Consider the following 24,737-nt stretch of genomic DNA (forward strand, 5'->3'; position numbering starts at 1 on the left):
TTAAATGATGCAAATGTCCTTCATTTTGAGAAAGTATTAATACTTACCCAGATAACTATCAAAGTGAAACTTCTCTTTTGCCAAGACTTTGCAGTAATAGAAATACCTATCACAGACAAATATCTGAAGAAAGTTTTTAATGTGGAATTTTAATTTGCTTCCTCCCCCCAAACAAAACCAAAACAATCTTTGAATCAACAACGACGACAACAACCCAGTTCAGCCATCAGCATCTCTCTCTCCCTTTCTCTAAACCCTTGGAGAAATTAGACTGAGGTTCTCTTTCTCTGGTTTCTTAACTCCCTCTTTTTCTGCTTTTCATGTAGTTTTGTAAAAATTTGCTTGTAATCTTACTAAACTCTTAGCTCCTTGAGGGAAGATATTTTTATCTCTGTATCTCTTCTACATCTTTAATACTTATCTCAATGCTGGCACTTAGTAGGTATTCATAATATATTTGTTGAATAAATAAATTTGAGTAATTCCTGTTGAAAAATTGAAAAATGAAGAAAATTGGGAAAAAGTATTTGCATGGAAAACCTAACTGAGACTTCATAAACACCGGTCTTAAATGGCTCTGCCTTTTTTTCAGGGTAGTGGTGACGGTTAGTTGTTTTGAATGTATAAGAATTAAGTAAATTTTATTCTCTTTTACTTTGTAGTTACTAGAAATTTGGACTGAGATTGGGCTGAAACTTTCAAAGCTTTGAAGGAATCATTAAATAATGCAATCAGTTTTAAAGGGGAAATTTTATTTAACAGTACACATTTATTGAATGCTTGTTATATGCCAGGTACTCTGTAAGGAAAATATAATTGTTTGATTTTTCACTTAGCAAACTTTTAGCTCTGAGCAGTTTATTTCTTTCATTTAGAACAGTGGTTCTTAAGTAGGGATGATATTTGGCGTTGTCTGAAGACTAGTAGGGTTGCCACTGACATCTAGTAAAGGCCAGTTCTACCACCTCTACCAAGAATTCCCTTAATGTTGTTAGTGCCTAGGTTGAGAAACCTGGTTTAGACCCATATTGATACATAGGTATACTTTTTCTGTTTCCAAGTATCCTGTGTTTTGGGATCTGTTTTATATCGTTTAGATCTGTATCATATTTTGATTTATAACTATTTCACATAGTCAGATAAAACCATATTCCCAAAGCTGTTTTTATCAGTTTTTTCACTTTCTTATTTTGTTCTCTATTTTCCCTCATTCTCTTGTTTCCTCTATTTGGCTTTTGAGTTCTTGTACAATTTCTTTATAGCTTCTTAGAAATATTTCTGAACAGGCTGGGTGCAGTGACTCACATCTGTAATCCTAGCAGTTTTTAGAAGGCCAAGGCAGGTGGATCACTTGAGCCTAGGCGTTCAAGACCAGCCTGGGGAACATGGTGAAACCCCATCTTTTCGAAAGATACAAAAATTAGCTGGGCCTGGTGGTGCATGCCTGTAGTCCCAGCTCCTCGGGAGGCTGAGGCAGGAGAATTGCTTGAGCCTGGGAGGTCAAGGCTGCAGTAAGCTGTGATCATGCCAGTGGATTCTAGCCTGGAAACAGAATGAGACCCCTGTTTCACAGTAAAACAAAACAGAAACATTTCTGAACCACTGTGATGTTTCTTAGCAGTTTGAAAATCTATGTTTTAAAAGAAATAATGTACTCAAAGCAGTAATAGCAGATTACAAACTTTTTAGCTTTAGACTAAAACCTTTTAACCATTATCTTTTAAAATACTCTTTGAAATTTTATGTGCAACCTATTTGTGTGATAACTTCTGTGTATGTAAAATAAATACCATATCCTTGCAGAAATGCATTGGTTACTGCTGGGCGCGGTGGCTCACACCTGTAATCCCAGCATTTTGGGAGGTCAGGTGGGCAGATCGCTATGTCAGGAGATTGAGACCATCCTGGCTAACACGGTGAAACCCCATCTCTACTAAAAATACAAAAACAAAATTAGCCGGGCGTGGTGGTGGGCACCTGTAGTCCCAGCTACTCAGGAGGCTGAGGCGGGAGAGTGGCGTGAACGCGGGAGGTGGAGCTTGCAGTGAGCTGAGATCATGCCACTCTCCAGCCTGGGAGACAGAGTGAGACTCTACCTCAAAAAAAAAAAAAAAAAAAAAGAAATGCATTGGTTACATAATTATGTAAAACTTAAAATTTTTGTGATTTATTTTGTATGTGAAACAATAATACCTGCTTCCTTTATGCAGTGTCTTTTATTTGTTGTATATTTGACTGTACAATTGACTGTTTCAGTTATTGTTTCAGCACAAGTGGCAAGATAACCCTAAACTCTAGGATTTGTTTGCTATTTTATTTATTTTATCTTATTTTATTTTAATTTATTTCATTTTATAGAGACAGAGTCTCACTCTGTCACCCAGGCTGGAGTGCAGTGGCACGATCCCGGCTCACTGCAACCTCCGCCTCCTGAGCTCAAGTGATTCTTCTGCCTCAGCCTCCTGAGTAGCTGGGATTACAGGCACCCACCACCATGCCTAGCTAACTTTTCTATTTTTAATAGAGATGGGGTTTCACCATGTTTTCCAGGCTGATCTTGAACTCCTGACCTCAGATAATCCGCCGACCTCGGCCTCCCAAAGTGTTGGGATTACAGGCATGAGCCACCATGCCTGGCCGATTTGTTTGCTATTGATTATTTTCATCTGCTTTTTAGTTTTAAGGGACAAAAAGTGGCTTAACTGATTATACTGGGAGGGATCTTTTTTTATTTGCAAGATGACCTTTTGGAGGTCATCTTGCAAATTAAAATGAAAAATGGTCAGATAAATTTAAACTTTTGTGTTCTCACAATTTAGCTCTGTGCCAGGCACTTTAAAGGCAACCAGTAAATATTTGTTAAATGAATGAAAAGTAGATTTCTTTCAGTTTTTGTGCTGAGAGTTTAAGTGAAAGTAAGCCATTTGCTCTATGTGATGCTTAGATGCTTAGAATTTTAGGCTCTTATTGCTGGAAACGGCCTTTAAAATCTAGTCCAGGTTCTATAAAAGTGTCTTGTGGGCCTTCACTGGAAGACAGGGTTGGGCAACAACAAGAAGAGGCTTAAGAGAGTGGAAGTGGCTCATCCTGCTTCCCTTTCTCCCTTCCAAGTATCCCCGAGTGGGCATTCAGCTCTTAAAAAGAAAACAAAAACGAGATAACAACAACAAAGCAAACCAACAGTTGGAAAACCATCATTTCAGTGTTATATTTTATATATGAAGACATTGTGGCTCAGAGAAGGTCAGTGAAAATATGTCTGTTTTTTTTTTTTTTTGTTTTTGAGACAGGGTCTCACTTTGTCACCCAGGCTGGAGTGCAGTGGCGTGATCATAGCCCACTGCAGCTTCCAACTTCTGGACTCAAGTGATCTTCCCATCTTACCCTCCTGAGTAGCTAGGACTACAGGTGCACCACCATGCCTGGCTAGATTGTTTAGAAGTTTTTTGTAGAGGTGGGTTCTTGCTATATTGCCCAGGCTAGTCTTGAACTCTTAGTCTCAAGTGATCTTCCTGTCTCAGCTTCCCATAGTGCTAGGATTATAGATGTGAACCAGTGTTCCTGGTGAAATATGTCTGACAGTGGCAGTGTTGTTAGAACTATGAGCTAGGCCATTTCCAAAGATAGAAATGATTTCGTAAAGCATCTGTTTTAAATTCAACTGAAAAGTACATTTTTAAAAATATGTAATTTCTTGTATTTCTGTTGCCTCTTGTCTCCCATTTTGAAGGTTAATGACTGCTGCCCCGTGTTTGAAAGTATGATGTATGAGTTTTATGTATGTCATTTTTGTCTCAAACTAGTCAAAAATTACGTGTTGGTGTGAGTCACTTAAGTAATTTTTTTCTGTCATATAGCATTTCCTTTGCATTATTCTATTAATGCTTTTGAAAAGAGCAGTCAAAATGATGTATTACTCAGGCCTTCAACAAATGTATAACCTTTATTTTGCAAAAATTTATTAATCTAGGTGCCACATATTTAGTGGTTACTGCTTAAAGCAAACAAAGAGACAAAGTAAAATTAAAAATTGCTTTTTTAATGCTAAATGAAATAGAATAGTTGAAGTATTTCATCATGGCTATTGCGATCATTTTGAAAATTACATTTATATGTTGTCACTGTAGTATTATATACAAACTAATTTTTAAATTTATTTTTAATTTATTTTTATTTTTTTGAGAGAGTTTCACTTTTGTTGCCCAGGTTGGAGTGCAATGGCGCGATCTCGGCTCACTGGAACCTCTGCCTCTCGGATTCAAGCATTTCTTCCACCTCAGCCTCCCAAGTAGCTGGGATTACAGGCATGTGTCTACCATGCCCGGCTAATTTTGTATTTTTAGTAGAGACGGAGTTTCTCCATGTTGGTCAGGCTGGTCTTGAACTCCTGACCTCAGGTGATCCGCTTGCCTCGGCCTCCCAAAGTGCTGGGATTGCAGGCAGCAGCCACCGCGCCTGGCCCAGAAACCAGTTTTTTAAATTGCAAAGTTAATTTTATAGCATCTTCATAATCATAGGTACAGCTTATTTCTCTGATATATTAATGATAGTTTTCTTATTTTTAAGATTTTTTTTTCTTCATTCTATATAGTATTTGTTTCCTCTAAGGTGCATTTTCTATTATTCAGTCTCTAGCTTTCGAGTTAGAGGCATTCCCCAGATGTCTGACAATGTTGACTGCTTGTTATTAAGAGCTCTTGAGTGCATTGTCGGAACTTGTAGATTCTGAATTTTAATATAGGGTGATTTGGGTAGGCAGGTTTGTTGAGAAACACTTGTGTTAGATCTTTCTTTTTGGCCTAGTCAGATTCCTCAGGGAAGTATCCTGAGATACTGCCCAGAGGTAATGGTATGGCTGCTATTATTCCGTGAACCGACTGGGAGACAAGGCCTAGGGACTCTGAGTCAAATATGCATATGACGACTTTAATCTTTCCTCCTTATACCCTCAGTTGTACTTGCTATTTTATCCTCCCCAGAGATGAGTTCTGTAGCCAAAATTCTGTTTCAGTGGTGGAAAGGCAGTTTTCATCCAATCCTCCTTATTTTAACCCCCTGCCTTCCCACCTCCAGTTGTAAAGGTACCAGGTGCTGCCAATTTTGTTGTTTATTTTTTAATTGCACTTTTTATTATTGAGTTTTAAGACCTCTTTATATTTTCTGAATACTAGACTTATCAGGTATATGATTTGCAAATGTTTTCATTTCTTTCTCCTTTTTTTTTTTTTTTTTTAAGACAATGTCACTCTATTGCTCAGACTGGTGGCATGATCACAATTCTCTGCAGCTTTGAGCCTCTCCAGGCTCAGGTGATCCTGAGTGGCCTCCCGAGTAGCTGGGACTACAGGCATGTGCCACCACACGTGACTAATTTTTGAATTTTTTGTAGAGATGGGGTCTCTACATGTGTTGCCGAGGCTGGTTTGATCTCTGCGGCTTAAGTGATCTGCCTGCTCAGCCTCCCAAAGTGTTGGGATTACAGGCATGAGCTATGGCGCCCCGTCTGTGCATGTTTTCCGCCATTCTGTGGATTGTCTTTTTCACTTATTTGAAAGTGTCCTTTGAGTCACAAATGTTTTAAATTTTGATGAATTTCAGTTTTTTTCTTTAATTTCTCTGTTTATCGCCTAAATTAATTTAATTTTCCTGTCTGTTGCCTAAATCAAGGTCACAAATAGCTAAACCTATGTTTTTCTCAGAGTTTTATGCTTAAAAATATAAAACTACAGCTGAAGCTTTTACATCAAATTCTCTGATTGATTTTGAGTTAGTGTTTATGTATGCTGTGAGGTAGTGGTCCAACTTCATTCTTATTCATGTGGTGTTTCTTTGAGTTTTAATGGACCTTGCCTGTTCAACAACCTGGGCCTCATACAATCTTTTCTTTTTTTGTGGATAACTTAAAAATACACATTCACTTTCTTTAAAGGTTATAGGCTTGCTTAGGTTATTTCTTGAAAAAAAATTGCTAAGTTATATTTTTCTAAGAAATCTTTAAGTTTATACTTAATGATTAAAAAAACTTCCCTGTGTTTTTATTCCTGTTATTTATGTGTGTTTGCTATTTCTTATTTTGAATTAGGTGTCATAGCAGATGATGATCAGTTTTATTATGCTTTCTAAGAACCAACTTTTGATTGTCTCTCTCCTCCCACCCTCATTTTCTATTTCATTCTTTTTTTTCTGTATTACTTATTATCTTTTTTTTTTTTTTTTTGAGTTGGAGTCTCACCCTGTCGCCCAGGCTGGAGTGCAGTGGTGCGATCTCTGCTCACTGCAATCTCCGCCTCCCGGGTTTACACCATTCTCCTGCCTCAGCCTCCTGAATAGCTGGGACTACAGGCACCTGCCAGCACGCCCAGCTAATTTTTTGTATTTTTTTTTAGGAGAGACGGGGCTTCACCATGTTAGCCAGGATGGCCTCGATCTCCTGACCTCGTGATCCGCCCTCCTCAGTCTCCCAGAGTGCTGGTATTACAGGTGTGAGCCCTCATGCCAGGCCTTTTTTTTTCCCTTTTTTGAGACAGTCTCACTCTGTCTTCCAGGCTGATGTGTAGTGGTGCAGTCTTGGCCCACTGTAGCCTTTTAACTGCTGGGCTCAAGCGATCCTCCCACCTCAACTTCCTGAGTAGCTGGGATTACAGGGGTGCATCACCATGCTTGGCTAATTTTTGTATTTTTTGTAGAGACAGAGTTTCACCATGCTGCCCAGGCTGGTCTTGAACTACTGAGCTCAAAGCGATCTGCTTGCCTTGGCCTTCCAGAGTGCTGGGATTACAGATGTGAGCCACTATGCCAGGCCATTATTGTCTTCTTGCAATTTAGTTTGGATTGTCTTTGTTCTTTTTCTTGGATACTCAGTTGTTGTTGTTGTTGTTTTAGTGCATTTGGTTTTCATTTTTAATTACTCCTATTTAATTTTTATTGTTATATATTTTAAAAATATTTTTATTTGATATATCTTAGCCTTAATATTACCTTTTACACAGTATTTGAAGATACTTCTCTGATAGTTTCATACATGTGTACAGTGTGTAATGATCAAATCAGGGAAATTGGGATATTCATCATCTCAAACATTTATCTTTTTTTTTTTTTTTTTTTTTGAGACAGAGTCATGCTCTGTCACCCAGGCTGGAGTGCAGTGGCCGGATCTCAGCTCACTGCAAGCTCCGCCTCCCGGGTACACGCCATTCTCCTGACCTCGTGATCCGCCCATCTCGGCCTCCCAAAGTGCTGGGATTACAGGCTTGAGCCACCGCGCCCGGCCTATCTTTTTTTTTATGTTGGGAACATTACAGTTCTTCTAGCTATTTTGAAATATACATTATTATTAACTATAATTTGGATGCTTAGTTGTTGATTTTTTCACAAACATATGGATTTTAAGGCTATGTATTTCCTTCTAAGCACTACTTTGGTTGTGGCCCACAACTTTTTCTATATAGTTTAGGCTTTAAATTTTTCTGTTATGATTTTTAATGGCTTCTGAATTTCTAAGAGCATAGTTACCTATAGCCAATGGCTGTCCAAAAATATTAAATGGAAAATTCCAGAAATAAATAACTTATAAATTTTAAATTATATGCCATTGTAAGCAGGGTGATGAATTCTTGTACCATCTTGCTCTGTCCCACCTGGAATATGATTTGTTCCTTAGTCCAGTGTACCATGCTGTATATACTACTTGCTTGTTAGTTATTGACATTGTCTGCTCCTGACATCCAGCCATCACATTGTCATGGCCTGATGATTCAAGATCACCTGAAGCAGATGTTCCTCCTTCTGATGACATATTGTCAGAAGGTCATTAGTAGCCTGATGCCATGTCACAGTGCTTACCATCATTCACTTCACTTCATCTCATCACGTAGGCATTTTATCATCTCACATCATCACAAGAAGAACAAGAGTGAGTATAGTACAGTGGTCCCCCTCTTATCCTTGGGACATGTTTCAAGACCCACAGTAGATGCTTGAAATGAGGGATGGTATCCAACCCTATATCTACTATGTTTTTCTCCTACAATACATACCTATGATAAAGCTTACTTTATCATAGTATTAGATAGATAATACTAATTAGAGATAAACAGTAATAACTAAAGGTAAAATAGAAGAATTGTAACAATAATCTGAATGGCGTACAACTGAAACGTATGAATTATTTCTGGAGATTTTCATTTAATATTTTCTGACCGTGGTTGACCATGGGTAACTGAAACTGTGGAAAGTGAAACTAGGTATAAGGGGGACTACTATACATAAGGTATTTTGAGAGAGAAAGCATGTACACATTCACCTAACTTTTATTACAGTATATTGTTGTAATCTGTTATCACTTACTGTTGTTAGTCTCTTATTGTGTCTAATTTATAAATTAACCTTTATCATAGGTATGTATGTGTAGGAAAACATAGTATATAGAGAGTTTGGTACTATCCTTATTTTCAGGCATCTACTGGGGGCTTTGGAACATGTTCCCTGAAGATAAGAGGGGCCTACTGTATTTGCATACAAGTTCATAATTATCTTCTTGGGGAACTTGTTGTTCTTACATCCCAGAAGAGACAGACAAGCTAATTCATTCTCCTTATGAGTTATTCTTTCAATGAGGGTAAAGCCTTTCAAGGGTCTTAGCTTTAGGTGGGATCTCAGTTCTGTCTCTGAGTCTTGTGTGAGCCCAACACACCTTGTGATCTGTTTGCTCAAGGACTTTAGTAACTGGAGAATTCCACTTTTTTTGTGTGAGCTCAAATATGCATTCAGAAGATTATATTTATATTTTATCCAGCTTTTCCAACCATTGGTAGTGGGAGAATTTTCAGGTCATCTATTTTGCTTAATTGTTACAGCTGGAAATTTCTTTGCTGAGTACTTCATCTGTATTCTTTCTGTTCATTTCTCTTTGTTAGCACTTTAAAGTTTATGTATTTTTTTAATATTCAGCTTAGCTCTCTTTACTCATTTTTAGCCATTAGGAAAAGAAATAGTAATGTTCATTGTATAGAGAATAGAAACCTCTTTGGCATTTTAAGCAATTTGATTAAAAATAGCACTGCATAAAACATTGTGGCAGAAATTGGTGTCTATAAATTACAATAAACCACAGTTTGATTTTGAGGCCATCATCTAATTCTAGTTTTGTTTTTTTTTTTACAGTTTAAAACAGAGCGGAAAATTTCCTGGAAATCCCTGGCCTCCCTATAAGAAAAGGACATCACTCCATCCTAGCTATAAAGGTCTCATGAGACTTTTGCACTGTAAAACTTTACACATTGTGCTATTCACTCTGCTTTACAAGGTACAGTAGTAATTTGAATAGAAAGACTAAGTTTAGAATTATTTTCAAATAATAATCCTTTAGGATAATATTTACATAAAAGTACCACTTATAAAGCAAAGTGTGTTTATACATTTAAGATGTATGAAGATATGTTATAATCACATATATTTGAAATCCAAGTTGAATATAACAGAATAGCTACAGCATTCTTTGTGAGAAACTATTTATCTTATCTAGCTACAGATAAAAATATGTATTTATGGCTTCTGCAGAACAATAAGTGAAATACCATGGAACTACAAGAGGTGTGGAATGAGCTACAGGGACCAAACAACCATCAGAACCCACTAAAATGACAAAACTAGAATGGCAGTTATGTGAGCCAGTGAATCTTAGGTTGGGGTGGTTCTTTTTGCTTTTTTCCTCTAATCAGGAAAGTGACGTGGAAGGATTTGAGTGTGGTTTCTATGTGGCAAGATCAAAAATTGTTTTTGATAAACATCTTAGGAACTCACAAGATGATGCATTTACTTTCTTGTTATCTAAAATTTGTTTTATTTTGGGATCTTCTCACGTAAAACAGATTTATTTGACTAATTGTGTACTCAAAAACTTGTATGAAACATAATATTGTATAGTATGTATGTGTGTATATAATAGGGATTTTTATAATCTCATCTGCATGAAAGATGAAAAAAGTCTGGGTGCAGTGGCTTATGCCTATAATCCCGGCACTTTGGGAGGCTAAGGTGGGCAGATCTCGAGGTCAGGAGTTCGAGACCAGCCTGGCCAACATGGTGAAACCGTGTCTCTACTAAAACTACAAAAATTAGATGGGTATGGTGGTGGGCGCCTTTAATCCCAACTTCTCGGGAGGCTGAGGCAGGAGAATTGCTTGAACCTGGGAGGTGCAGGTTGCAGTGACCCCAGATCGTGCCACTGCACTCCAGCCTGGGTGACATAGCAGGACTCCATCTCGGGGGTGGAGGAAAGAAAGATGAAAGAAAAAAGAAAATAACTATATAGACATGATAAATGTTATGCAGGTAGATACAAAGAAAACCTCTTGTTCCTCTTCGTAGTTATAATTTGAAAAATTAAAAGTTAAGAGAAATTCATAAGAATATTTGTTATACAAATTTCCAGTTACTATGTACAATCATTTAACACATTGTTTAAGAAAGTATATATTTAGTTAGGTAGGAATTTTAGTTTTTTTCTTAATCTTATAATGAAATAATACTTTTAAATTTCTATACTTTTCTTTCAACTCCACCCATGACCAATTTTTCATTGTACTTGTTTCTAAAGTTTTCCTGTTATGATTTTGGACAGATGCCTCAAAAAACACCTTGGGTGGTTTATTTTCATTAACTTCCAAGAGGGTTATTCAGTAATTGATTTAAAATGTTCTTTTTCTTTATTAAAAAATGTAGAATATCTTTTTGCACTGAAAAGATATTTGTATTTGTTTTACAAATAATGGACAGTCTTCGAATGTTTACTTAGTGCCAGATTTTGTTTGAAATGCTTTATATATACTTGTAGACGTTATTTTGCTTAAGCTAGCAAAAATCCTTATGAGTGAAAGTTCTGTTGTTATTCTCCTTTTTCAGATATGAAATTGAGTTTTAGAGGTTAAATAACTAGTTCAGATGGGGAAGCTAAGTACTGTTATAAGTAATAATTAATAAGTGACAAATAATTCATGAAAATTTAAGGAAACCTTATGGCAAATTATTATGCTCTTTCAAGTTATATGTTTCAATGTTTTCGTATGCTAAATGTACAAATAGTATTTTATGAAAAATAAAAAGACAATGTTTTAGTTGTTACAAGACTATCATAAATGAACTCTTGAAATCTCAACTTTAAAATAGCTTTCTTGATTTTACTACTACTAATAATAAAATTCTCCATTGACATTACGTTGGCAAATCAACTTTCTAAAAATCAATTTTAGTAAACCACCTTTATCCTCTGACGTGTTTAGTGTCAAAATAAAACTGCCTGGAAACATCATTTTTCTTTCTTTTTTTTTTTTTTGAAGTACCTAATAGAGGGATTTTTTTCCTCCTTAGCTCTTAAGTTATTCAGTTAAAGCTGTAATGCCACAAACTTTGAAGTCAAAATTTAATTGAATTTAGCTGGTAATGTTTTATTTGTCAGGAGGAGATAGTATAGTAATGATAGTCAGTGGCCTGGGAGTCTGAGGTCTGCGTTCTAGTGTTGCTTACACTAGCTAACTGGTTGTGTGGCTGGGCCTTGGTTTTCTCTCCATAACATAGTGGATCAGAAAGGATGACTTCTGTGGTCTCCCAGCCTTCAGTCTCCTCCTGCTGCTGCTTCTGCTCCTCACATCGTTGGCACCACTCACTCACTATTTGTTGAACACACATTGCTAGACACTACACAAAACAAATGACAGATATTAACCCATGCAATCCTTACAACAATTCTGGGCTTTAATTCCATTTTTATTTTTCTTTCTTATTTTTGGTTTTTTTTTTTGGATGGAGATGGGACAAGTGAAAGTGCTAGGAGGGGCTCTATAATTTCAACTTTAGAGATAAGAAAACTAAGACCAGAGTCTGTTGCTGAAGGTCAACTAGGAATAGACAGAAATTTGTTTAAAAATCTGGTTTTTAAAAGGTTTTGAATGCCTGTGCTCTTCACTGTGCCACACAACAGATGAACAGAGAAGACCTCTGAATAGTCAGAAAAACATGAGAAGAGTCAGTGACTTGAAAGTCTCTATTCTTTAGTTGTAGTAGATTAGGTCTTAAGCGATTAAGACCTCCTTTCCAAGTCGCCTCAGCCATTTGGGCAGCTTCTGTGAGGCTCAGCTTATCCTGTCCTCTTTTTTGCTCTCTGCTATCTTGCCCACAATTAAAACTGCCATTCCCTACAGAATTTCTTCCTTTTGTCCTTTCCATCATTTGGCCAGATGACTTTTATAATGAGGACAAGATGATAGCTGCCAGGCCATTTTGTTACTTGTAGTATTTTAGATATCTTCTGGTTAGTGGTCTGTTATATCATAGTGAATGAGTGATTGATGTAGGTAGCCCAGAAACCCTGTGCAAGATGCATAAGGTTTGCATTGAGTAATCCATAGGTCAGATTTATCAAATTTTCTTCAGAGAAGCCTCTTTACTAACCGCTTGAATTCCTTCTACCTTTCTCCTACATGTAAATCACACACTGACATACATATGAATATAGCTACTCAAAATACTCAGAGGCTCAGAACTTTAATTTCAGAGACATGTTTTTAAGAACATTAATGCACCATAAACATTTATTGTGCTTCCAGTTATATGCCAGGTGCTGTGCTAAACACATTTGCTTGAATTATCCTATTTAGTAAACTTATTTATCTGATGGCCTTGTCATCAAGAGAAGAGTGTCAGCAAATTAGGATATAAAAATATTCTTATTAATTTATTTTATTAAATACTTATATTCATATGAATTTATTTTAGTGGACTCTCTGACATAACCTTTAGAAAATTTGTGAACTGGTATTTCTAGATATTACTTAAAGTACTTTTCGTCTATAACGGTAAAATATTTTTGGATCTCTAAATGAAATACATTTTGTGGAAAAAAGTAATTATGAGGCATTTTCTTCCCTTTTTAAAGATTTTGATGGATCATCAAAATCTGTCAGAACATGTACTCTGCATGGTTTTGTATCTGATTGAATTAGGACTCGAAAATTCTGCTGAAGAAGAATCAGATGAAGAGGTAAGTAGTTTTTTGTAATTTAAAATTTTTAGATAGGCAGTCCCTATCTGGCTCCAACCAATTGTTGCCAAACCAGACATGTTATACTTTTGCTAGTTATGACATGCCTTAGTAAAATGTATTTATGGATTCATCTTGAGGTATATTTATGTTTTCATCAGACTCATAAGATCTTTTAAAGAATTACTGGAAAAGGCCCTTTGGGATCTTCAAATACGTACAGTTTTTTAGGGCCTTAATTGATGCATTAAATTCTATTATGGAATTACTGAATTTGAAATTTATAATTCCTATCACAAAAATTAATAAAAGTGTTTAATGCATTTTTGGTGTTATGCTAAGAATATTGATTATTGGCAAAAAATTACCAGTAATCAATAAATAATCAGTAAAACTGAAGTTAGGGCTTAGCTCCAAAAATTCTAATAATTTGATTAGGGATTATTTTTGAGTAGCAAATTCTTTCTGTAAAGGTTTTAAGGTAATGGCATGAATATTGTTATATGGGAGAATGTTTAAAGTACTTAAGAGTAAAAGTTGTTGGCCGGGCGCGGTGGCTCAAGCCTGTAATCCCAGCACTTTGGGAGGCCGAGGCGGGTGGATCACGAGGTCAGGAGATCGAGACCATCCTGGCTAACACGGTGAAACCCCGTCTCTACTAAAAATACAAAAAAATAAGCCGGGCGAGGTGGCGGGCGCCTGTAGTCCCAGCTGCTCGGGAGGCTGAGGCAGGAGAATTGCGCGAACCCGGGAGGCGGAGCTTGCAGTGAGCGGAGATCTGGCCACTGCACTCCAGCCTGGGCGACAGAGCGAGACTCCGTCTCAAAAAAAAAAAAAAAAAAAAAAAGAGTAAAAGTTGTTAATTTGTTTCAGGACTTTAGAAGTATTGTGTCCATAAAAGCAATTGTTACTACAAATTAGTTTCACTAATGTGTAAGATTCTCCTCATCTCTTCCCTCCTAAATGACAAAATGTAACACAACATAATAATTGCAAAAAACAAGTTAAAGAAACCACTTTGTAGTTCTTTGTAGTCCAAGTTGAATCAACATATGTTCTTTCATAGATGTTAAAAGGTTATAAAGATTCCTCTATGATTAGGTCATACCTTTGGTTGATTTTTCAGTTTCCTCCAAATTAGTCCAAATTAGCATTATTTGTATTACTAATGGGTGAGGATGAATATTCTGTAATGTTCAGTATTCTAGATTGAAAAATGTATTTAAAAATGTATTTTAAGTCAGATGTTTAGCTGATTCCATCGGACTTACCCATATTGGTATTGAGTAATTTATTACTACATTTTTTGTCTGAATTTGGTTTTATTCAAATTTATTCACTCTATAATTTGTGGATGAGACAGTAAAGGATCCAGGATTATGATAGGCAATGGATGATTTTTGGGGGCTTGTTACATCTCCATTGTACCTTGGACCTGACGTGGCAAGATTTGATATTCTTTTTTTTTTTTTTTTTTTTTTTTTAAGGCATCCGTGGGTGGACCAGAACGTTGTCATGACAGTTGGTTTCCTGGCAGTAACTTAGTGTCAAACATGCGACACTTTATAAACTATGTTAGAGTAAGAGTTCCAGAGACTGCGCCTGAAGTGAAGAGAGACTCACCTGCAAGTACTAGCTCTGATAACTTGGGTTCCTTTCAAGTAAGTGTAAACGTAAGAAAGAAAATAAGGAAAAGCTTTATGTTATGTATGTTATGTTGGGATATACTGTTCCTATGATATCCAAAAGAAAAAAAAAGTGGTTGCAGATAACTTTAAATTGTTTTTTATTTCCTCTGATATATCTATGCAACTTCTACCTTATCAGTCTTTTTCCCTTAATCTGCCAGAGTTCACGACGGCCTAAAGTTCTTCAAAGAGAGGTAGATGTGTATGATATTTGCATTAACTAGCAACATGGCTTTAACTGGAAATGGGGAAAAACTGCTTTGAAGTATTTGTGTGTGTATGGGTGTTTAATTAATATGGTTAAATTTAAAAGAAAGTTTCTTGGATTTGTGTGTGGTTTTTTTTTTTGACAAAGTGATTTAAGCTTAATATTAAAGAAAATTTATATTGAGCTTAAAAATAACACTGAGTATTTTCTTATTAGTGTTCGAAGTATTTTGGACCAATTATAGGTAGCATATTTGAGTCTCTTTACATTTAGCATTGCCACTATACTACTAACTTCTTAAAAATGACTTGGATATTTTCTAAATTAAAATAAATTTAATTGCTAGCAGCATGCTCATTTGCAAATAACTTTTTTTTGCTTCTATGGCAATTAGTTAACTTTGATAAACTAAGCCTATGAAGTCTTAAATTCTGTATGTTCTGGCTTTGGACTCATTTTGAAAATCAGTGCTCTCATTGCATGTAAGTTAATTTTTAAAAAGCAGTAATGAAAAATCTTGAAATGACATTTTAAGTAACTAAACTTAAGCAGTTTTAGTCTTCCCAGCCTAGATTTTTGTCAGTAGAGAACATTGAATCAGACATTTCTTATAGTAGAGTCTATTTGTAGGAGCTTTCTTGGTCTTTGACAACGTATTTTCGCTGTAAGCAAAAACTGGAACCTCTAAAGAGGCTTTTGCCTCTAATGCTGGTAGAGAGTACTTTAAAAAACAGCTTCGATGTTAAAAAATAGCGTATACTGTCATTTGACTCACAAAAGCTCATCTGATATTAGAGCATCCTTTCTATGCTTGCTTTTAAAAAATAAATTCATTAAACTGATTCATATCTTAATTAAAAGATGTTTTCTGCCGGGCGCGGTGGCTCAAGCCTGTAATCCCAGCACTTTGGGAGGCCGAGGCGGGTGGATCACGAGGTCAGGAGATCGAGACCATCCTGGCTAACATGGTGAAACCCCGTCTCTACTAAAAAAATACAAAAAACTAGCCGGGCGTGGTGGCGGGCGCCTGTAGTCCCAGCTACTCGGAGGCTGAGGCAGGAGAATGGCGTGAACCTGGGAGGCGGAGCTTGCAGTGAGCCGAGATCGCGCCACTGCACTCCAGCCTGGGTGACACAGCGCGAGACTCCGTCTCAAAAAAAAAAAAAAAAAGATGTTTTCTAAGAGCCCTGGTGCAGTTTGATTGCTTTAGCAAAAAAGCTTTTTAGAATTTAAATTAATGAGGAAAATACTTAGTTAAAAAAAAAAACTGTTCAGAAAACAAATCATAGTCCTTGACCGACAAACCAAAAACAAATAAAAAACAAATCACAAATCACAGTTTTAATTTCATATTAAAATTTAATAAAACAAATTAAATTTCATATTAAAATATGAAACATCAGTTTGATTTTTTCATTCTTATATCTCAGTTTAGTAACTTTAAGCATTTATGTTAGAATTTTCAAACTTTAAAGTTCCTTAAAAGTGAAATTAATTACTAGTTCATGTTTGTTAGCTTAGAAAATTTTTTAAAAAACGAATTTATAATTTTCTTAACTGGAAACTGTAGCAGTCTTCCAGAAGTTACTAAAGAGTACCCTATTCTTCATGAATGCTGACCAGAACAGCCTTTCCTCCTTTAAACTAATGAATAATTTAGTTTATGATTCTCTTTAATATGGCTGTAGATACTACTTAAGTTTTGTCTGTTTTCGGGAGGTTGAAAAGGAGGTGTTACTGCTGATGATCTCCTTATAACTCTTTCCAGATTGAGTGGGATTAAATATATTTGAGAGAGATAGGTCAAGGGACAGAATTATTTAAAGAGCAAATCTGTTGAATAAATCTTTTTATGAAACTGAGCATTCCCTTTGGAAAATGTAGTACTAGTATGTTTTTAAAATGATGCTAAATAACTTCTCTTGATTTTTCTTTGTTTCTCTTTTTTAATGGTAGAATTCTGGTACAGCTCAAGTTTTCAGTTTAGTAGCAGAACGTAGAAAGAAATTTCAGGAAATCATCAATCGCAGTAGCAGTGAAGCAAATCAGGTGGTTCGTCCCAAAACTTCAAGTAAATGGTCTGCTCCTGGCTCAGCTCCACAGTTAACTACAGCCATTTTGGAAATTAAAGAAAGCATATTGTCTTTGCTAATTAAACTTCACCACAAACTCTCAGGAAAACAAAACTCCTACTATCCTCCTTGGCTTGATGACATAGAAATTTTAATCCAACCAGAAATTCCTAAATACAGTCATGGAGATGGTATAACTGCAGTGGAAAGAATTTTACTAAAAGCTGCGTCGCAAAGTAGAATGAACAAACGCATCATTGAAGAGATATGTAGAAAAGTGACCCCTCCTGTACCACCTAAAAAAGTCACTGCGGCAGAGAAGAAAACATTGGACAAAGAAGAAAGGTAATTTTTATTTTTAATGTTTTAAACGTGTGTATAGTTGAAAATTTGATATTTTTTTCCTTTTGGTCATTTGAGGATAATCACTTGGATGTTTAATAGCAACGGTCATAGCTGATGTAACGTAAGTGGAATGGAGCATGGTCAGTGCTTGTACATGTGATATATTGAGTTTATTGACGGACAGGTGAGACTTTCTGACCCCACTGTAAAATTACTACCTTAAATCTATATGTCTCTTTGGAAAAATTGCTACTGCTTTTATTGCTGTAAGGATCTAATAATTCTCTTACTGTTAAAGTTGAACTGTTCAACTTTAAATGAGAATAAAAAAAATTTAAACATTTCTCAAAATAAAAATCCAACTGCTTTAGTTTCTTTTGGTCTTTTCTAATCTTTATTAATATATGATTGCTGATTTTTAAAAAGTGATGTTTTAAAACACATTCTGACTAACTTATGCTTCTAGCTTTTGGATCTTTAGATTGCTTATAATTTGTTGTTAAAATTATATTTATAAACTTTTTTTCATCTTTTGACTTTCTTGAAAAAAAAAAAGAATGGGATTTTTTAAAAAGTCTCAAGATATATACTATGTTATGTGGGGTTTGTGGGTCAAGGACTATGAGCATAGTATGGTTCTTTTTTTCAGTGGTACATTGTTTGCCAGAAGAGTTGTGTTACTGTGCATTGTCACCAGTTGTTTCCCAAGAGCCTTGTCAACATTGCTGACCCTACTGTCATAAACATGACAAGGTGAATCTTGAGAGAGTGAAACTCAGCATAATTGTCAAACTCTTGGAAAGGGTTCAGTGTTTATTAAAGAAAAAAAAAAAAAAAAAAGCATGCCTTTTAATGAGTGTACATAGGCTAAAAGACCCAGGACATTAAAAAAAAGGATTTCAGATCAAATTCAAGATAGTCATTGCTCACTTCTCCGAGGTTATAAATAATATTCATTGGTTTAATTTCTTTTTTTTTAATTTTTATTATTTATTTATTTATTATTATTATTATACTTTAAGTTCTAGGGTACATGTGCATAACGTGCAGGTTTGTTACATATGTATACTTGTGCCATGTTGCTGTGCTGCATCCATCAACTCGTCAGCACCCAACTACTTGTCTTAATTTCTTTATTATTTAAGACAAATTTGTCTACCAAAGCAACAATTATAGGGGAAGGGTACACATTTCCCCTTAGGGAGGGTCCAAAGAGATCACATCAATATTATCTTAATTTAAGAACCTAGGACCTTGATCATCTCGATCTCTTTTATATAGGTAAAAATCATTATCAACAGAGTTATTTGGACTACTGTTGCGAGCGGTATGACTAATACATCATTTAGCAGTTTGAAGTGTACTTTAGAGGTATTTTCTGGATAATTTCATCTTCTTACTTTTAAAATTAAATATAGGCAGTTATGGGTTAAATGATCAGTGGAAGCAAGCCTAAGATGGATCTTACTCGATTGATCCATTTCTCACTCACTGGGTGTGAGTCAAGCACTTTTCTAGACATATCTGTGTCCTGTGTTGGACTTCCTGACCTCGAGGAATTGATACTATAATGGAGAGACAGACTGGTAAACAGATAGTTTGTTAGTAGTGTTAACATAGTGTAACAGGTACTATATTGGGTACACAGAGTGTTAATGGGAGTAGCAGGACATAAGGCTAAGAGGGTAACTGCATATCATTAACTGGCACAGGGTATAAATGGTTACAGGGAAACTGGAAGGATTTTAAGTGAGGAATAATATATAGGATAGAACTGGGCGCGGTGGCTCGCGCCTGTAATCCCAGCACTTTGGGAGGCTGAGGCGGGCGGATCACGAGGTCAGGAGATTGAGACCATCCTGGCTAACACGGTGAAACCCCGTCTCTACTAAAAATACAAAAAATTGGCTGGGTATAGTGGTGGGCGCCTGTAGTCCCAGCTACTCTGGAGACTGAGGCAGGAGAATGGTGTGAACCCAGGAGGCGGAGCTTGCAGTGAGCCGAGATTGTGCCACTGCACTCCAGCCTGGATGACAGAGTGAGACTCTGCCTCAAAAAACAAAAACAAAAACATATATGTATGTGTGTATATATATGTATATATATGTGTATATATATAGGATAATTACATGCGGGTGGATTAGAGTGGGGTAAGACTGGAAAGTGGGAGAGCAAGCTACTTAGTCATCTAGTGGGGCAGGTGTGATAAGGGTCTGAACTAAGACAGTGATGATAATAAAGAGAGGAGGAGATGTATATGAGATATTTAGCAGGTACAAGTTGTTAGACTCGGTAATCAGCTTGATGTGAGAAATGAGGGAGATGTCATGAATGGTGCCCTGATTTCTGACTTGGATAATGTTCCTTTTACCAAGATAATGGAGTATAGGAGGGGTCTCAGGCTCAGTAGTAAAACTGATCTGTTCAGTTCTGGACACTACTAAGTTTAAGAGGGATACCCAGGTGAAGATGTCCAGTCAGATACAGGGTTTAAGATTTAGGGGAGAATTCTTAGAGATACAGATATGAGCACATAGGTAATAGTAGAATCCTTGTATATGGGAGAAAGTGTACAGTAAGAAAATGAGAAGACTGAATATAGAACTCAAGGGAAAAACATTAAAGGGAATGACTGAGGAAAGGGTACCTACAAAGGTGACTGATAAATGGATGGCTGAGCAGAGTAAGAGAAAAACTGGGGTGAGTGGCTTTAGAGAAGTCACAAGAGGAAGTTCAGAAAGCAAGAAACTTATCAAAATTGTTAAGTGCTACAGGAGTTCAATAAGATTGGCCATCCTGTGTGATTTATTAGTTAGGAGGTCATCCTTTGGTACCTGTATAAGGGGCAATTTTAGTCACATATATAGTTATACCACATCTTTGATGCAATTAAAAGTTTGTTGGGAGGTCGAGGCGGGTGGATCACGAGGTCAGGAGATTAAGACCATCCTGGCCAACATGGTGAAACCCCATCTTTACTAAAAATATAAAAAATAGCTGGGCGTGGTGGCGTGTGCCTGTAGTCCCAGCTACTAGGGAGGCTGAGGCAGGAGAATTGCTTGAAGCTGGGAGGCGGAGGTTGCAGTGAGCTGAGATCACGCCACAGCACTCCTGCCTGGCGACAGAGTGAGACTCCATCTCAAAAAAAAAAAAAGTTTGTTATAAAAAATTTATATTAATATATGCAAAAGCCTACGGTAGATTAAGAATTTAGGAGAATTCCTAAATAGGAGTTATAAAGAACTAACTAAAAATTTGTTTCCATGGGAGAAAGGACATTCAGTAACATATAATTTAGATGACCAGTCATTAAGTTTGAATTAGTAATAGCCTAGAATGTAATAAATCTACTGACAAAATTAGAAGGTTGAAAATGAGGTAAGATTGTTATTTTTGTCAATTAGTGGTCTCTCTTAGTGGTCAGATCCTTCTTTCTGTTATGTAATAGTATATCCTTTTATTTTGAAAGAAGATAAACAGTGAATCAAAATCTGTTTTTTTTGGTAATTATTACTAATAATGTGATACTGGAGGACATAGTTTAGATGCTACTTTTACAAAGGCCCTGATGCTACTGTAATAAATAATATTCTAAAAATTTTAAAGGCTTTCTTTGTGATAGATTTTGTTTCCTTTTAACAATGATGGTATTGACAAGTACTTGAAACTAATTTGTAGTGGACAGCTAAGGATTAAGATGACTATTTGGATCTCACCATGCTTCTCACATTTGTCTTTCCTTTGGTTTTGTTTTGGATTTTCATAATAAAGGCAGAACCGTTCATAAACACTTCCATTTGTTTATGAGCAATAAATGAGGATCCATTTCCAAGTACCTCACCTTTAGACAAACTCAGTATCACTTTCATAATAGATGAACTTCATAGAAAACAAGATGTAAACAGAAAACATTAGATGGTTGTAATAAAATGCAGCTTCAATGTCTTTGCCTCAGGAGTTAATGGAAAATTTTTGAGTTATAGTGAATCTGCCAGAACTTGTGTATGTTCTTTGTTAATGGCCTTTATTTACATTTATGCCCATTTAGAAAAGTAATAATCTCGATTAAGAAAACATTCACAACAATGACAGTCCATTTCTGGTTAGTATAGAAACCTGCTATAGAAATGCACTTTAATACTAGTGTCAAGCAGTTACATTTGAGGTTTTCTTATGTTTAATAGATTTTAAAAAGTACATTCTATGGACATACGTATTCTAATTGTAAGTGTACATGTTTAAAGGTGAGCTGTAGAGTGAGTGGCATTAATTAAAGAAGCATGGCAAAACTTACAGATTTGCAAAGTAGTGATTCAGAAGACCAAAAATGTAGTCTGTCACTGCTGTTATTGCTCAAAACATTTTTGGAGGTCACTTAGAATGCTTTGAGCATCTAGAGCACATTTTTCTTTGCTTCCATTTCTTCCATTGTGGCAAATATTTGTCCTTTGAGGATGGATTTAATTTTAAAAAGCTTTTTATTTTGAAGGAATCTTAAACGTACATAAATGGTTCAGGAAGTTCTTTGTACCCTCAACTATGAGAATTAGCAAATCAATATGATATTTGAGTATGATTAAATCTTTAGATCCCAAGTTTTGATAGTTGTCCCAGTAATGTCTCGTCTCGTCTCGTCTCGTCTCCCCTCCCCTCCCCTCGCCTCTCTTCTCTTCTCTTCTCCTTTTTTCTTTTCTTTTTCTTTGGAGACAGGGTCATGCTCTGTCACTCAGGCTGGAGTGTAGTGGCATGATCACGGCTCACTTCTGCCTTGACCTCCTAGGCTCAAGTGATTCTCCCGCCTCAGCCTCTTGAATAGCTGGTACTACAGGTGTGTGCCACCATGCCTGGCTAATTTTTAAAAATCAGTTGTAGAGATGAGGTCTTGCTATGTTACCCAGGCTGGTCTCAAACTCCTGGGCTCAAGTGATCCTCCCGCCTCCGCTCCACAAAGTGGTGTGATTACAGGCATGAGCCACTTCTCCTAGCCCCCGGTAATATTTCTTTTCTTTCTTTGTTTCTTTTTTTTTCTGTTCTGAGACAGAGTCTCACTCTGTCACCCAGGCTGGAAAGCAGTGGCGTGATCTCGACTCACTGCAACCTCCGCCTCCCAGGTTCAAGCAATTCTCTGCCTCAGCCTCCCGAGTAGCTGCGATTACAGGCGCCTACCACTACGCCAGGCTAATTTTTGTATTTTTAGTAGAGACAGGGTTTCGCCATGTTGGCCAGGCTGGTCTTGAACTCCTGACCTTGTGATCCACCCGCCTTGGCATCCGAAAGTGCTGGGATTACAGGCATGAGGCACTGTGCCCAGCCACTAATATTTCTTATAGCAGAAAGATCCAGTTCATAATCACTCCTTGCACTTAATTGTCATGCCTCTTCTCCTTCAATATAGAAGTTTTTATTTTCATGACCTTGGCACTTTTAAAGATTATGAAGCAGTAGTAACATTGTAGAATATCTCTTAATTTGGGATTCTCTGTTTTCCCTTTATATTTTGACTCAGTTTATACAACTTTGGCAGGAATGTCAATGAAGTGTTGCTGTTTTGTTTTCATTGTATCCCATAAGGTGTTATATGATTTCAATTTGTTTCATCACTGGTGATTTACTTTGACCATGTCTGCCAGACTTCTTCACAGTCAAATTACCTTTCCCACCCCACTTTACAATTAATACATAATTTGTGGAGAGATACTTTGAGATATTGTAATATCCCAATCCATATCAACTTTATATTCATTCATTTTTATCAGTATGGACTCATGGGTTCCTATTTTATTTTATGGGTTATAATCTCATATGCTTGTTATTAATTTTGGTGCTCAAATTATTACAGATTTGGCCACTAGGAGTCACGTCAAGCTGGTTTCTGGGTCCTGTTGATCTGTCCCCATCATTCTTTGAGCATACTCTTATTTTCTGGGGCAATAAGATGTTCCAGGCTTGGCCAGGTGGTGGCTCACACCTGTAATCCCAGCACTTTGGGAGGCTGAGATGGGCAGATGACCTGAGCTCAGGAGTTCGAGATCAGCCTGGCCAATGTGGTGAAACCCCGTCTCTACTAACAATACAAAAATTAGTCGGGCATGGTGGCGCGTTCCTGTAATCCCATCTACTCAGGAGGCTGAAGCACGAGGATCGCTTGAACCCAGGAGGCGGAGGTTACAGTGACCCTAGATCACGCCACTGCGCTCCAGCCTTGGCAATAGAGTGAGACTCTATCTCAAAAAAAAAAAAGATGTTGCAGGCTTATCCTGTACTTGGAGTCAGCCATTGCTCCGAGGTGTCCTGGTTGCTTTTAAGAGAGAATGGTATTTAGAAACCTCAGTCATGTGTTTATTCTAATGAAGTATAGCTGTCTCAGGTCCTCTTAGGACAGAGCTGGGGAAAATTGTGTGTGTGTTTCTTTGTAAGTCTGTGTTTGTTTTGGAAGGTAGTGAGAGAGAGGAAGGGAGAAATTTATATTTAGTTTTATGTCTACCTTTATGTACTGAAAACTGTGAGTTCACTCTGATACTTTCAGTTCCAATCTATCACTCTAGGAGTCATTCTTGTTTTCTCTCTTTCCATATTTGTAACTCTGTAACTCCCTTCTTCCACAGTGAGATACCTGACACCTATAACTCTCTCTCTCTGTCTGTATCTATGTATCTATCTATCTATCTATCTAGATATATTTAACTTTTTAGTCAAAAAATTACACATATTTAACTAAAATTTTACCACACAAATGCCCTCCTGTGCCAGGCTGTCGAGTCCTGACACTCCATGCTAGGACATGTTCAGAAACGGAAGAGAGGGGACGGGTAGATTTAATTTTTTGAAATGGCCATCATCATTGAGAGTTAACTTTGGTGAATAAGGTGAGTGATCAACCTGGATAATAACATTTTGGCTCAAAAACAGTATAAAAGAATTGTTGTTATAAAATAATAAGGTGAGTTTTTTATGTGGATCCTAAATTATCTGTAAATGTTAGAAAAGGAGTGTTAACAATTTTTTGAATATTATCGTCAAAAATATGTAACTTCTCATGGTAAAGTGGACCACAGAACTTGACTTTATAGTTGCTCCTGATTATCCCCACCAATTTGATGGGAGCAAATGTGTGGATAATTTAAAAATTACTGTATTTCATTCTTCTGAATTTTATATGTTATATCCTTGAATCAGATCAGATTAATAGAAAAATACTTTTAGGTTTCCCATAACAATGATTGCATAGACTCTCAGTTTAACATAATGCTTTGACTTCTATACTGTATAGACATAATAAATGGTCATTAAAAAAACTGCTGTAGTATACTTTGTCCATTATGTTCTCATTTTTCTTCTGTATTATGGGTATGACACAGAGAACATCGCTCCTCTTTGAGTTTTGTTCA

At 36.5% G+C, this 24,737-nt stretch overlaps 1 protein-coding gene across 12 annotated transcripts in view; it reads left to right on the forward strand.

The window, feature by feature from the left end:
• Positions 1 to 24,737, forward strand: part of UBR3 (ubiquitin protein ligase E3 component n-recognin 3) — a 263,282-nt gene that overhangs the window by 110,742 nt on the left and 127,803 nt on the right. For 8 of the 12 annotated variants that reach the window (XR_004176549.1, XM_031651339.1, XM_031651340.1 and 5 more), the window contains exons 20-24: positions 9,163 to 9,304; positions 12,932 to 13,036; positions 14,524 to 14,697; positions 14,886 to 14,918; positions 16,889 to 17,349. Coding sequence is in view for 11 of the 12 variants with exons in the window: in XM_031651339.1 (XP_031507199.1) it covers positions 9,163 to 9,304; positions 12,932 to 13,036; positions 14,524 to 14,697; positions 14,886 to 14,918; positions 16,889 to 17,349 (915 nt within the window). In the remaining variant the exon portion in view is untranslated. The remainder of the gene's footprint in view (positions 1 to 9,162; positions 9,305 to 12,931; positions 13,037 to 14,523; positions 14,698 to 14,885; positions 14,919 to 16,888; positions 17,350 to 24,737) is intronic. The other 4 variants (XM_031651349.1, XM_031651342.1, XM_031651345.1 and 1 more) reach the window with 1 other exon arrangement.

This window comes from Papio anubis, chromosome 10 (assembly GCF_008728515.1).
Source record: "Papio anubis isolate 15944 chromosome 10, Panubis1.0, whole genome shotgun sequence".
NCBI lineage: Eukaryota > Metazoa > Chordata > Mammalia > Primates > Cercopithecidae > Papio > Papio anubis.